At 41.6% G+C, this 13,821-nt stretch overlaps 1 protein-coding gene across 2 annotated transcripts; it reads right to left on the bottom strand.

The window, feature by feature from the left end:
• Positions 1-4,489: 4,489 nt before the first annotated feature.
• srd5a2a (steroid-5-alpha-reductase, alpha polypeptide 2a) lies at positions 4,490-13,590 on the bottom strand. Of its 2 annotated transcripts, none has more exons than XM_010905854.3 (5): positions 13,091-13,573; positions 10,712-10,875; positions 9,018-9,119; positions 8,255-8,405; positions 4,490-5,106 (listed from the first exon to the last, which is right to left on the bottom strand). In XM_010905854.3, exons 1-5 carry the CDS (start codon positions 13,381-13,383, stop codon positions 5,040-5,042), a joined length of 777 nt encoding a protein of 258 aa, XP_010904156.2. In that variant the 5' UTR covers positions 13,384-13,573; the 3' UTR covers positions 4,490-5,039. The 2 variants fall into 2 exon arrangements, with proteins under 2 accessions (XP_010904156.2, XP_010904155.2); XM_010905853.3 differs by lacking the exon at positions 4,490-5,106 and adding an exon at positions 6,856-7,998 and having other exon boundaries at positions 13,091-13,590.
• Between the last annotated feature and the right edge of the window lie 231 nt (positions 13,591-13,821).

Raw genomic sequence — 13,821 nt, 5'->3', positions numbered from 1 at the left:
CCATGCCTCACTGTCCTCCTGTTTGTTCCTGTGTTAAATGGTCCAATGTGATGGTGGGATCCCATGCCTCACTGTCCTCCTGTTTGTTCCTGTGTTAAATGGTCCAGTGTGATGGTGGGATCCCATGCCTCACTGTCCTCCTGTTTGTTCCTGTGTTAAATGGTCCAGTGTGATGGTGGGATCCCATGCCTCACTGTCCTCCTGTTTGTTCCTGTGTTAAATGGTCCAGTGTGATGGGGGGATCCCATGCCTCACTGTCCTCCTGTTTGTTCCTGTGTTAAATGGTCCAGTGTGATGGGGGGATCCCATGCCTCACTGTCCTCCTGTTTGTTCCTGTGTTAAATGGTCCAGTGTGATGGTGGGATCCCATGCCTCACTGTCCTCCTGTTTGTTCCTGTGTTAAATGGTCCAATGTGATGGGGGGATCCCATGCCTCACTGTCCTCCTGTTTGTTCCTGTGTTCACTCTCCTCCTGGTTAGAACACAGTGTGTTTGTTTGAGCTGTGTTTCTCCCTCTCTGTGTCGTAGTACCTGCCTTACTCTAGTCGGTCCGTGCTACTTGTCCTCTAACCACAGGTTGTACTGGTGCTGGATATACGGCTTTAACAGTTTCTATATGTCCCAAGGCTGTGCGTGCGCCCTGCGTTACTCTGTGTTTCGTAGTATTTACCACCGAGACTGGAATAACAGCAGAGTTACCTTTTTTCATGGTGACCAGGACTTCCTGTATGTGTACACCCTCCGGCATGTGGGATTCTGTCTCAGGAGAGAACAACATCACAGTGTCTTCTTCAGTCTGGGTGTGTGTACGACATCGCACTGTGGTTGCTTGACCAGGGTGGAGGACAGTTTTACCCTTGCCTGTCTTCACTCTCGCTCCCTCACTGTCTGACTGATATGTCCGCATCAACTAGACAAATGTCTTAGCGGCACTGGAGTCAATGCCGAATGCACCACTTACTACTTGTGTACTACTGCAACCTGTTGCCACCCCCTGCTGTTCTGGCTGTTTCTTTACCACTTCCTCTATGATGTTAAAACCTATGATAGGTATTTTGGCTACATTAGGATCACTGGACACGAGCACTGGTACCATGAGACTGGGACTGGAAACACCTGAACTGTTCAGTTTAAACTCCACAGCTATCCACCCCATGAACATTATCTCTGTCTGATTGGCTGCCACTCCATTCAGTGGTTCTGGCCCAATCTATAGCTCTGATTGTGGTGTGTGGAAGATGTTTAGATCGCCACTCTTCATTAATAACTGATGCTTGAGCTCCTGTATCCCAGAGTGCTGAGACAGGTGTGTTGTCAAAACTACACTTAACCACATTCCTTTTTCCTATGAGACTGATCAGTCTTTTGGTTTGTTTTGCTGAGAGATAATTCACTTTACACACCTCTGGTCATTTTTGTCTTTGTGTTTCTCCGTCAGCAACTGCTTGCTCTAGCAGACTGACTGCCTTACATAAGCACTGGTGTTCTTTCCAGTGGACATTTTGGCAGGTTTTTGAACAGTACACTGTTGCTAAGCATCCTTTACACTTTTGCAGCCTCTTGTTGGTATCCCCTCCTTGTAGGCGGTTGTGACACTGTTGGGAATCTTATTGGTATCCTCTCCTTGTAGGCGGTTGTGACAGTGTTTGGACTCTTATTGGTATTCTCCCCTTGTAGGCGGTTGTGACAGTGTTGGGACTCTTATTGGTATCCTCTCCTTGTAGGCGGTTGTGACAGTGTTGGAACTCTTATTGACTGTCTGTCCCTTGACAGCAACCCACTCTCGTTTCCCGGGCGTAGAGCTCTGACACATGACCACTCTGGCCTCTTTTAAAACAATGGCCACTACTGTCTCCTTTTCCGTTTTTTCTCTCCAGTGCGTCTCTGGTCGGTCTCACATTGTGGTTGTTGTTAAAGAGCCCTGTTGACTGTCCGCAATTTCACCTTCACCACCGGCCTGTAACTCATTCACTCGGGCGGATTTCACCGATTTTTTTTTGTTTGTTCAGTCTGTCTGTTTCAAGACTAGCTGCCTCATTCAATCTCTCAATGAGCTTTTCATCACTAACTGTCAGGTCATCTAAAACAGATTTCATCTGGAATGCATATATTGTCACTTAACCATGAAGATAACTTGCTCGGAGCAGTTTAGAAATGCAGCGTAACTTGTCATGGCAGCATACCCCGCGTAAAACCTTCGTAGAACGGGTTCATCGGGAAGTTACACCAGACATCACCAAGGAGCATTCTTTGGCCTATGTGACGGCGTTCCAAAACCCTGCATGATGAACCAAAGATTTCCATTTTTGATTCAACAGTCCATCAGACAGACTTCAGTAGTCTGTTGGCCGTGCTTCATGTCACGGGAGAATTATTTTTCTCCTCTGCCACTTCTCTTCACAATAAGCATGGAAACTTGTAAAAACTGAAATTGGACTGCGGCCAAGATTTGTCCTCTTGTGGGAGCTACCTGCACGCACCAAGCCCCAACCCTGTAATTTAACAGTGCAGTTCTTCCAGCTCACTCTTACATTCAGGAACTGCACTGTCAAATTACAGGGTTGGGGCTTGGTGCGTGCAGGTAGCTCCCACAAGAGGAGAAACATGGGCTGCAGTTCAATTACAGTTTCTTCTCTTAGACTCTGTAGCAAGTTGTCTAACCCCAATATTTACTCTTCCTTGTTTGGGCAAGAGCACTTGCCAGTATAAATGTGACGATGTTAAACATCATTCAAGGGCTGAGGGGGTAGCACAGAGGAGCTGTCTAATTTGAGTGCAGTCCTGTATTAAACTATAAAAATGGAATCCAACTGTGACTGAGATGTTAAGAAAATATTACCCACGCTTGCGACTTGAATATATTGAATGTCAATAAAAAAAAATGATACACCCACCTGCCTGCAAGTAGTGTCATTCGATTCCAGCACACAGCCTTCTTTACTTGTTTGTCGTTATATGCCAGTGTAAACTGAAATGTCATGTGCAATCCTATTTAATTAGCTCTCTATTGTAATGCAGAAAGGCCTCTCGTATATAGCCAATTATCCAGTGGATATCATTGTGCCTTTTGTATATGATCCGAATCACACTGCTGCTCTCTGTTATTCCTACCCTATTGATTGTGGCTATTCACCGATTCCACATATAACATAACCCAATAATGGATCAATCTAAGTGTACCCTAAATTGTCAATCAATAGCTCTACTTGTTACAGTAGTGCTCAAGGTACGCCACTCTGTGAGAGCAGTCCTCCATAGCAAGAAACTACAAACATTAGAATTAGAATTACTGAAAATCTGAGACTTCTAGTTTTTAAGTCTACAGATATAGCCTAATCAGGTTAGCCTAATCATGTTATTTATAATGCAGCTGGTTAGCAACATGAAGTAACGCAAAGTAAAATGCAACATCCAAATAAGTAATTGGATTACGTTGAATCCGGTTATTCAAAAGTTATCGTACCGATCAACATTTTGGATAAGGAACTAAAACAGATTAGCTTATAACCAGTGGAACCCTATCAATTCTTTAAGATATTATACTGACCTCTAGGGCGGAATTGGATAATTATGTTATGGTTTTACAATGTTTAGATGCCGAATGGGTCAACAACCAAGTGTATGTATTATAATTGTTTAGCTTGTCATGTTTATTTTAAATTGTGTGTTTTTGCCGGACCGCACAAGTGGAGCCGGCCTAGAAGAGCGAATGTCTCTTACTGAGTGAGTGAGTGCCTGACTGACTATCCTTTGTTACATAGCGTAGTGGTTAGAGACACGGAATACGGAAAACAACAGGTCCCCCGTTCGAATCCCATCGCAGTGAAAACACATTATGCCTAAGGATGTGTTCAGGATAGACAAACATGTCGTCACCTATATTGATAGCAATTGTATCAATGTCATTCACGAATGGCTAATAAGTTGTTAAAAAATAGATGCTATTTGTGGTGGAGGTAAACTTAACGAAAATGTTAGTCAGCTTAACACAATGCTTAATTGTGTCTAGTGAAATATTCAAACTTGGTGTGTTGTTACTGTGTGTCAAAATTATATAATTTCAAGAGGCTATCCTGACATCCAACAAATGAATTGCTCTGTGGTGCAGTGGTTAAAGAAATAGCCTCTCACATGGGAGACTTGGGGAGACTCTTTTTATTGCGGGCCAGATGAACTAGTCTTGTCTGGTTTCTTGTTTATTTCTAATTATTATCACCAAATGTAAAAACTGGAGAACTGAAATTGCATTGGTATTTAATGTTGTAGTTCACCCGACATATCAATCTTGCTTCATATTAGCCTTTAAGATATTTAATAAATTTGTCCTCCTAAACCTGGCTCTTCTCTGCCAACTTCCAAACTCAAAACAGTAGTTTGTATGTCAGAGATCAATTCTTGATCTTGAAGAACTATTTTCCGTAGTATTAGTGAAGACATCAAACTAGGAAATAACACACATGGTATCATGTAGCAAAAACAAGTGTTCAAAATAGATCAAAATACATTTTATATTGTAGATTCTACAAAGTAGCAACCCTTTGCCTTGATGACAGCTATGCACACTTACATTCTCTGAACCAGCTTTATGAGGTAGTCACCTGGAATGTTTAAGTTGAGTTATTGAATTACAGATATTTTGCTCCAATAACAATCAGGTGTGGAATATGATCTAGCTCAAAGTACAATGAGTCAAAAGATTTTACTATACTGCTAAAATTAGCTCCACAGAAAAGAGCGGTTACACTTTATCTTGAGAGTCACGATTTCCATTTGTAGATGTTTCTACTGTATTACTAACAACAAATGTTCAGCAAACTATCTGTTGATAAGTAACTTGTTGCTAAGGTTTGGGTTGGGATAAAGGTTAGGGTTAGTACTGTAGATAGTTAAAATGTTACTGATAGTCAGTAGATAATTTGTAGAGCATCTACATACACACTTTTGATGCTCTCAAAATAGTGTTTACCAAAAGAGCAGGCTTTGCCTTATGATTTTAGCCAGGTCAGTCCATTAAAGACTTCTTTGTTTTGCCTTGCTTCTTATAATACGAATGGGATCACAGCTTTTCTCGACCGTGGGTAGTCCTCAAACTTCTCTTGGTAGTACCTAAAAGAGAAGATAATTAATGTTCTGATGCAAGGTTTCAAGGTTTCAGAGTTTATTTGTCAAATACACCAGACAACACAGCGTCATCCTGCACAATGAAATTCTTGTGACATGGCACCCTACAACTACCTAGTAAGAGTTAAGAGTATAGAAGCAGAAACAAGAAAATAATAATAAAATAAAGCAACAACATACATAACTGTACACTAGCAGCAGTTTTAAAAATGGATACTGTAAACTTGCAGCAATCAAGGTAGTATTATTGATATAGCAGCATCTAGTAGTATTTTAACATTTAGATAAGGCAAGTATGGTAGTAATAAACACTGATCAGCCATAACATTATGACCACTGACAGGGGAAGTGAATAACACTAATCTCGTTATCATGGCACCTGTCAGTGGGTGGGATATATTAGGCAGCAAGCGAACATTCTGTCCTCAAAGTTGATGTGTCAGAAGCAGGAAAAATGGGCAAGTGTAAAGATCTGAGCAACTTTGAAAAGGGCCAAATTGTGATGACTAGACGACTGGGTCAGAGCATCTCCAAAACTGCAGCCCTTGTGAGGTGTTCAAAAAATGGTTCAGGAATGGTTTGAGGAACATAAGTTCAAGGTGTTGACTTGGCCTCCAAATTCCCCAGATCTCAGTCCAATCGAGCATCTGTGGGATGTGCTGGACAAACAGGTCCGATCCATGGAGGCCCCACCTCGCAACCTACAGGACTTAAAGGATCTCCTGCTAATGGCTTGGTGTCATGCAATAAAATGCAAATATATTATTTAAAAATCCTACAATGTGATTTTCTGGATTTTTTTGATTCCGTCTCTCACAGTTGAAGTGTACCTATGATAAAAAAGAAACCTCGACAGGCTTTCTAAGTAGGAAAACCTGCAAAATCGGCAGTGTATCAAATACTTGTTCATAGCAGCAGTTTAAAAAGAGTACTGGAAACTATGGCAGTAATATACGTACATTTTTTTAAACTAGCATCAATTTTGAAAGAGTAGGAGGGGGAGTATGAACAGTATGGTAGAAGCAAAAAATATTTAGTCAGCCACCAATTGTGCAAGTTCTCCCACTTAAAAAGATGATAAAAGTTCATAAAAAATCCTACAATGTGATTTTCTGGATTTTCTCCCCCGCATTTTGTCTCTCATAGTTGACGTGTACCTATGATGAAAATTACAGGCCTCTCTCATCTTTTTAAGTGGGAGAACTTGCACAATTGGTGGCTGACTAAATATTCTTTGCCCCACTGTAGGTCCAGAAATATTTGGACTCTGTACGCCACCACAATGGATTTTGAAAATGCAATTGAAGTGAAGACTTTCAGCTTTATTTCAAGGGGTCAAACAAAGATATCGTATGAAACGTTTAGAAATTGCAACCATTTTCAAACACAGTCCTTTAACTTCAGGGGCTCAAATAGTTGGACAAATGAACACAATCATAAATAAAATTAAAATGTTTAATACTTGAGATGGCAGCCAATGATGCGCTCCGCAGACTTCACCATCCCCTGGAGGGGCTTGCTGTCTGTAGCGGAGCAGCTGCTGTACCAGGCAGTAATGCAGCCTGAGAGGATGCTTTCAATGGTACACCTGTAGAAGTTGGTGAGAGTTTTTGCCAAATTCTGCTCAGGAAGTATACTCGTTTTTGGGCAGTTTTCACTGCTGAGTTCGCTTGTCTCGACCAAGTGAGGTCATCTTTGATGAACACACAGAGAAACTTGAATTCGGAGACTCTCTCAACTTCAGCTCCATCGATGTGATGGTGGAGGTCCGTGCTACAGGGCGGTAGTCAGGCAGGTGATGGTTTCTTTGCTACGGGGTCGATGGCAGTCGGAAGCAGGAGGGGACTACAGACAGATGGAGAGGTTGAATATGGAGGTGAAAACCTCCGCTAGTTGGTCAGCGCAGCCCCTGAGGACACTGCCTGGAATGCCATCTGGCCCTGGTGACTTCTGAGGGTTCACTTTTTGAAAATCTCCTCACGTCAGCCGTGGTTAGTGAGTGTAGTCGTCCTGGTCCTCAGCAAGCCTCACTGAAGGAATTGTTTTGGTTGCCTCAAACGGTGCAGAGAAGGTGTTGACCCCGTCAGGGAGCGAGGCGGCGGGATGGGCATCACTGCTATTTCTCCCTTTATATTCTATGATGTGCAGCAGTCCTCCCCACATGCATCTGGGGTCAGAGCTGTGGTACTTAGACACCAACTTATTCCTGCATTCTCTTTTTCCATCCTTGATTGCCTTCCGAAGGTCATATCTGGATCTGCTTAAGGCCTCTAGGTCCCCAGAGCTATAGATGGAGGCAGTGCTCTAAGCTGAGCACAGACATTACCATTTACCCAGGGCTTTCGGCTGGGGAAAGTCCTGACAGTGACCCTCGGGGACAACATCGTCGATGCATTTGGAGATACTGTATATGCTGAGACAGAGTCTATGTATTCATCAATGTTCCCATCGGCTGCATCACAGAACATCTGCCAATCTGTTGATTCAAAGCAGCCCTCTAGGACAGTAATGGATTCCTCATTCCTGTGTTGAACTGTCTTAGAACCCAATTTGTCCTTTTTTAGGCATTATTTGTAGGAGGGGGGAGCAAACTTGAAGTATGATCTGCTTTCCTGAATGCAGGGTGGGGGAGGTGTTTGTAATAATTCCGTATTTGTGAATCACAATGGTGAAGAGTCTGATCGCCCCAGGTAGGAAAGTAAATGAGCATGTGGTAATCTGGTAAAACATTTCTCATATCTGCCAACAACAATAGCAGCTTCCTCAGGGTGGACGTCCTCTAGTCCAATTATAACTCCATATAGGACTTCCAGCGCACACATTTTATCCCGCCTGCAGGGGAATATAGACTGCTGTGATGATAGCGGAGCTGAATTCCTGTGGAAGGTAGAAGAGCTGTATCTTTACAGACAGTAGCTCCAGGTCTCTAGGTGAACATTGTGTATATAGCACTGCAACATCCCTTACCCAGCGAGTTAACCATAATGCAGACTCCTCCACCCTAACTTTTACCTGACACCGACGTTCTGTCCAGACGTTCTTCTACGGCGAACCAGAAGGAGACCACACAATAACATTTTGGTGTGAGCATGAAGAGATGACAGAAGGATGTACAAGATGGACGTGTAAGTACCTGTGATGATGATAGGCCCGTGGTCCAATCGAGCACAAAGTGAACAGAGCAAAGGAGAACGTTGGCAGAGACCATGTTGCTACGGCATAACCGCACCACTCTAGAATCTCCCCAAAGAAGTTTGCACCAGATACATACTCGAACATTCCCCCTGGAATAAAATGTCAGACAGTGAGTATTCATGAAGTTGCACTCCTAGGTCAAGACTGTTAGGCTTGCACAATGCCCTGACCATTCAGATCTTAAATTACCAGACACCGTCTGGCATTTTTCCACCCCATAAAAACATAAGATGCTTGACTTTACTTTTGAAGATAATTCAGCCAAGGCTTTGTATATAATGTCTGCTGTGGCCTGCATGTCTGTTTACTTCAAAGCCATTTGGTTCTAATAATGGTTGCAAGATGTCCCTTTTGAAACTTGGACTGTTTGCTTCCTGTCCTCAGAAGTTGCTGCTTGCATTGTTGCATTCTGAAATCCTGGGCAAATGTAGGGCTCTTGCCATGCCTGAGACATAGGATTGATTCCTGTATGCTACTGTCAGCCCGGATGTGAGCATCTGATCAATGAGTTTCATAAAAAGTATCAAATGTTTACATTGTATTACTATTATTTGGCAGACACTGCCATCCACAGTGGCTTTCAGTAGTGAGTGCAAGAATACAGAACAGTTATTCAGCGCAATCTTGGCCTAAACTCAAAATACATTAGAGGCCAATGCACATCACTCTAAGACATTCGTTTCCACAATTCCAATTTGTACCTTTGGGAATTTTGTAAACAACCTCCCCAGATTTTCTCAGATTTCGTAGAATGTGGTCACTGTGGATGTTGATGGCCATTCCAACAAAAAACATTAGCAAACCTGAAAGGAAAAACATTTATTATAAAAAACTAAATGTAGGTAATAAAGTACATACAGTGCAGTACATAGAGCGATTTCTCGCATGCAATAACCTTTAAAAGAACAGACTGACAAGTTTCAGAAGAAATGAATTTGTTTCTGGCCATTTTGAACATGCAGTCAACCCACAATTGCTGATGCTTCAGATATTCAACTAGTCTAAAGAAGGCCAGTTTTATTTCTTTAATCAGCACATCAGTTTTCAGCTGTGCTAACATAATTGCAAAAGGGTTCTTCATTGATCAATTAGCCTTTTAAAATGATATACCTGGATTTGCAAACACAATGTGCAATTGGAACACAGGACTGGTGGTTGCTGATAATGGGCTTCTGTAAACCAATATGATATTTCATAAAAAATCTGCCCTTTCCAGCTACAACAGTCAATTACAACATTAACAATGTCTTATCTGGATGTTATCTGGATGGGTTTGTGCCTCCCAGACCACATGGTTGCTGGTCACTCCATTTTCCTGCCCAATCTCAGACTTACTTTAATGTCAGACAATTATTTTTTATTTGTATTTCGAAATACCAAATGTTGACACTTTTACGTATATTGAGAGATTGAATCTGTAATTATGACATCATCTGCCTCTCTTCTGTTCTCAGTGGCCTTCTTTTGAAATATGTTGAATGATAATCACGGGAGAAGGCATGGACAGTGAATGTCTGCGGAAATACTGTTGTTATGAGTGGATTTTATTTTTACGGGGTGTTTCCCCAGAATTGATTGTGCAGGTGGTCCAGAGGCTAACAGACCAGGTGTCGGTCTATACGGGAAAGATGGTGATGATGCTTGGATTGAGGTGGGTGGAGGAGGTGAGACCGTTGAGAGTGATGGTGTGTCCCAACTCAGCAGCTGTGTTAAGCAGCTCACAGACTGGAAGGTCAGATAGAGGCGAGTTGTTCATGGTGAACATTTGCACTGTAAACATTCTACTAAAAGCAATCAGAGTTGATAAATTTGACTGTTCCTGCAGCTTCTTGTAGCCTCAGCACTGTTCGACACAACTGTGAAAGTTTCAGCTTTTTGTTTTCCGCTATTTGCGCTACCACAGTGCTGTAACCTATTTGTGTCGATTTGCCAACCAGATTCATGTCCCTCACGCCCCAATGTGTTCTGGGACCTCCCTAATAACAAACGAAATTATTAAATCATATAAGCATCCTCTGAAAGTCTGCAATCGAAAAGCCAGTGCCCAGAGAGGCGGTGTGAACTGGCTGTATTACATTAGGAGTGTATGGTGAGGAGGTTGGGCAGGGCAGCCTTGGCTTATCACACACTAACAACCTGGGGTGGGCATCTAGATAGAACTGCTAGTCAAACCGCTCTGTTAGTGGGGAACCCATGGAAATCCATGGCACACACCAGAAAGCACAGTCAAGACTCAAACCCTAGAATGCAGTGGTGACTCAGCATGCTGCGTGGAGTGCCAATCGAATTCCGTAGGTCTTCAACATGGTTTTCCAGTATAACTGGCACTGTAATATTTTGAATATGGGATGGAAGACGAGTGCTAAACCCCGCCCAGTTTGATCACAAATCTCACCAGTTCCCAGCCGAATGTCAGATGGCCACTCATCACTGTAAGTTGCACAGTGGAGCATGTAGTGGCCCTGGAGAAAACCATTGACGGAGCAGAAGACCACCGCAGAGAAGACGATGTAACAAGGTGAAGGGCGTCCTCTGGTCAGCAAGGAATAGATGAATGTTCTTGCAAACAAGAGAAAATATTTATTAAGTTAACGTGTAAATGCATTTATGTATATTTTTTGTTCTATGAAATCGGCGAACAGTCACATGCTTATGTTGGTGGTTTTACACTTCATTATAGGTAAAAGAAGTCAATATTGTTGGCGTATGATGAACTGCTGATTGTTTGTTTGCATATCAATACATCATGTAGGATTTCAGTTAACATTTACCTCTGTGGTTAAAGCCTCTTCACTAGCAACCTACAGTAGTACAGCATGTACTGTACAAGCTAACTCAAGTCCAACATTGAAATAGTTACAGTATAACAGGTAGGCTGGAAGTAATCTTGAAAATACGTAACTTGCATCTGTTGGTTTACTGTCTGAGTGATAGTAATGTGTGTTTTGTTGGTAAAGTCTAGAGTCCCATTTGATTCAGGCCGCCTTGGCTTTATTGTGTCTAAAGTGTGTTGTATAGTTAAAGCCAATGTAATTATTAGACCCAAGTTAGGCTATTCATAGAAAATTACATTACAGCCATTGATAGAAGAACATGACATTCTGCTGCGGTGTTACTTATAACCATTGGTTTTTCATTTCATATCATGACTGACCAAGAGTTTACCCTCAAAGATGACTTTACCGTTATTGGACTCAGCCCAGCTTGCACAACTGGCAGATTTCAACTTACAGGCAAAGAAGTGGAAGAATCAGAAAGCAGAGCCGGCCAGGAAGAGCAAATGTCTTTGAGTGAGTGACCGACTGACCCACCGACCTGATGGTGCTAATAGTTTAACCTACCATTAAAATTATAGACTGATAATTTCTTTGTCAGTGGGCAAACGTACAAAATCAGCAGGGGATCAAATATATTTTTCCCTCACTGTAAGTGGGTTGTCAAGTGTCTAATCAGTGTACAACACTGCAATCCAATCAGAACAGCTCTACTTAAAAGTCCCAGCCCACTATTACATCTGCACTGCATGTACAGTGTTCAGAATTTGGCACATTTAGTCCTCCATAAACGCCATGTCAGGTAAGGAAGAAACATGTTGCTGTGATTCACTAAATTAGTTGTCCAAGGATAATAAACAGTTAAGACAACTGAGGTTTCTAACTTTCTGGGTGAAGGTGTGTAAATAATTAAATCCAATGTGGTTTATGTTGCTAATTAACCAACTGAATCAAACTGAAGTCATGTTCTGTTTTTTGTGATACCTACCATTTTGAGGAAAACAGAACTATTTTCATTCAAAACAACTTGTTTTATGAGACAACACATAATGTCTTTCAGCTGATTTGTTAGTTAAACTATCCCAGACTCTATTTCAAATTGTTTTGCTCTCATTGAGCAATTAAGCATATTTCATCCCGCTCAGTTTTTCCCTTGGGCTAAGTCAGCTTGGTATATGTAAAGAACCTGGTCCCAATCTATCAATCAATGTGTAAATATACTTTATTTTTACATTGAGTCATTTACAAAGGACCTAAACAATTACATTGGGTTTACTTCTTCAATATCACACAAAAATGTCACTCTTTAAGGTGCTGTGTGTAAATGTAAAATCCAGTGGTATCTTAAACACATTGACTGAATGCTAAAGAATGACATTACTTATCTCCTCCCCTTCCCAAAGTGACTGGAACAGTAATATTATTACTTTTAAGTAATAAGTGTATAAGGAGACTACAAGTCAATGCAAACTGACAGATGGACTGGCAAGAAAGTTTAAATGGGGAATATCTCAGCAATTTTTTTGGACACATTAACTCAAAACATCTTGTGGTCCTTTATGCTTTCAACTCATTGACAATGGCATGCAAAAGATGAGACACAAGTTAGTATAGATACATTGTGACATTGTGTCCCTGACCATTTAATAACCACTGTGTTTAAGATACCATTGGATTTGACTTCTACTCCTACATCCACAGATACCAAACATGTGTCTGAGCTCAATCTTATATGTTCTAAGGCCATAGAATTAATATTAACAGCTGTTCATGTTAAATTAATTACCCATATTTAAACTGAAACCATGGTTGTCCTAAAAATACTGATGATAACTCGCTGCTGTCTTGACCAAGACCTAACATTTCTGAAGGATAAAAAAGAGAAAATAGGGGTTGGAAATATTTTATCCTTTGGGTTAAAATGTACCTGTTTTTTAGGCTTAATTAAAAAAATAAGTAAAATCAGGAAGAGATTTGAAGAAATAACATTTTGGACACACCTTTGGAAGTAATGGAGACAGAAGGTCCAAACCAGCATTTCCTTGCCCAGACCGGGTTTTGGGACTGTGGTGAGAAGAAGGAACACTGGCACCAGGAAGGAAGGCAGCTCCTGGAGGAACCAGGCCAGCTTGGCAGGGCATGTCCACCCCGGGGTCCCATCTGAGCTCACATAGCGTCCGTACGGGGTGTGGGTCCTGGTCTGCCTGAGGAGATATGCCACACCACCGATAATAAACCACCAGCTGAGGTATTGAATCAAGTTCTCATTGCACTCCATTATTATTCTCCTCATCTTTCTTTCCTTTCAAGTCCCAAAGTCAAGCAACACTTCGACACTCTCAGCGCTTTCTGTTTTGAGTCTCCATCTGCATGTGTGCGTTATGTTCAAATGGAAGAGGGTAACTTTTTTTTAACTCTTAACTCCTCCCCTTTAACACAACAGTGGAATGTTAATTCTGCAAAACTAAAACATGGTTATAGAAAACAATATACATTCCATTTTCTACTGGTCTTTTTTTCCTCTACTCAAGTGTGAAACATCACAATCTGCATGAAAGAGATGGAAAATATAGAAACATGCCAAGAATAACATCCTCTAATCATTGCAGCACTTACCTAGACCACACTGGATAAACTATTAGCAAGGCTGCCTCTTAGTTCTGTCTCCATTATCTCACACTGGTATATTTCCAAGTAATGTCAAATGTGGATGATCTGGTTGATCTGGTGA

This window comes from Esox lucius, chromosome 9, assembly GCF_011004845.1.
Source record: "Esox lucius isolate fEsoLuc1 chromosome 9, fEsoLuc1.pri, whole genome shotgun sequence".
NCBI classification, from domain to species: Eukaryota; Metazoa; Chordata; class Actinopteri; order Esociformes; family Esocidae; genus Esox; species Esox lucius.
The sequence above is the reverse complement of the archived record's forward strand: the minus strand, read 5'-3'. Positions and strand labels throughout refer to the sequence as shown.

Bases quoted from the DNA above. Each gene is read 5' to 3' on its own strand.
- srd5a2a (XM_010905853.3), bottom strand. From the start codon at position 13,383: ATGAGGAGAATAATAATGGAGTGCAATGAGAACTTGATTCAATACCTC. The intron at 9,120-10,711 runs GTGAGATTTGTG...TTTTCCTTTCAG, and splicing joins TGACATTCGGCTGGGAACTG to GTTTGCTAATGTTTTTTGTT. The intron at 7,999-8,254 runs GTACTTACACGT...TACCTTCCACAG, and splicing joins CGGGCCTATCATCATCACAG to GAATTCAGCTCCGCTATCAT.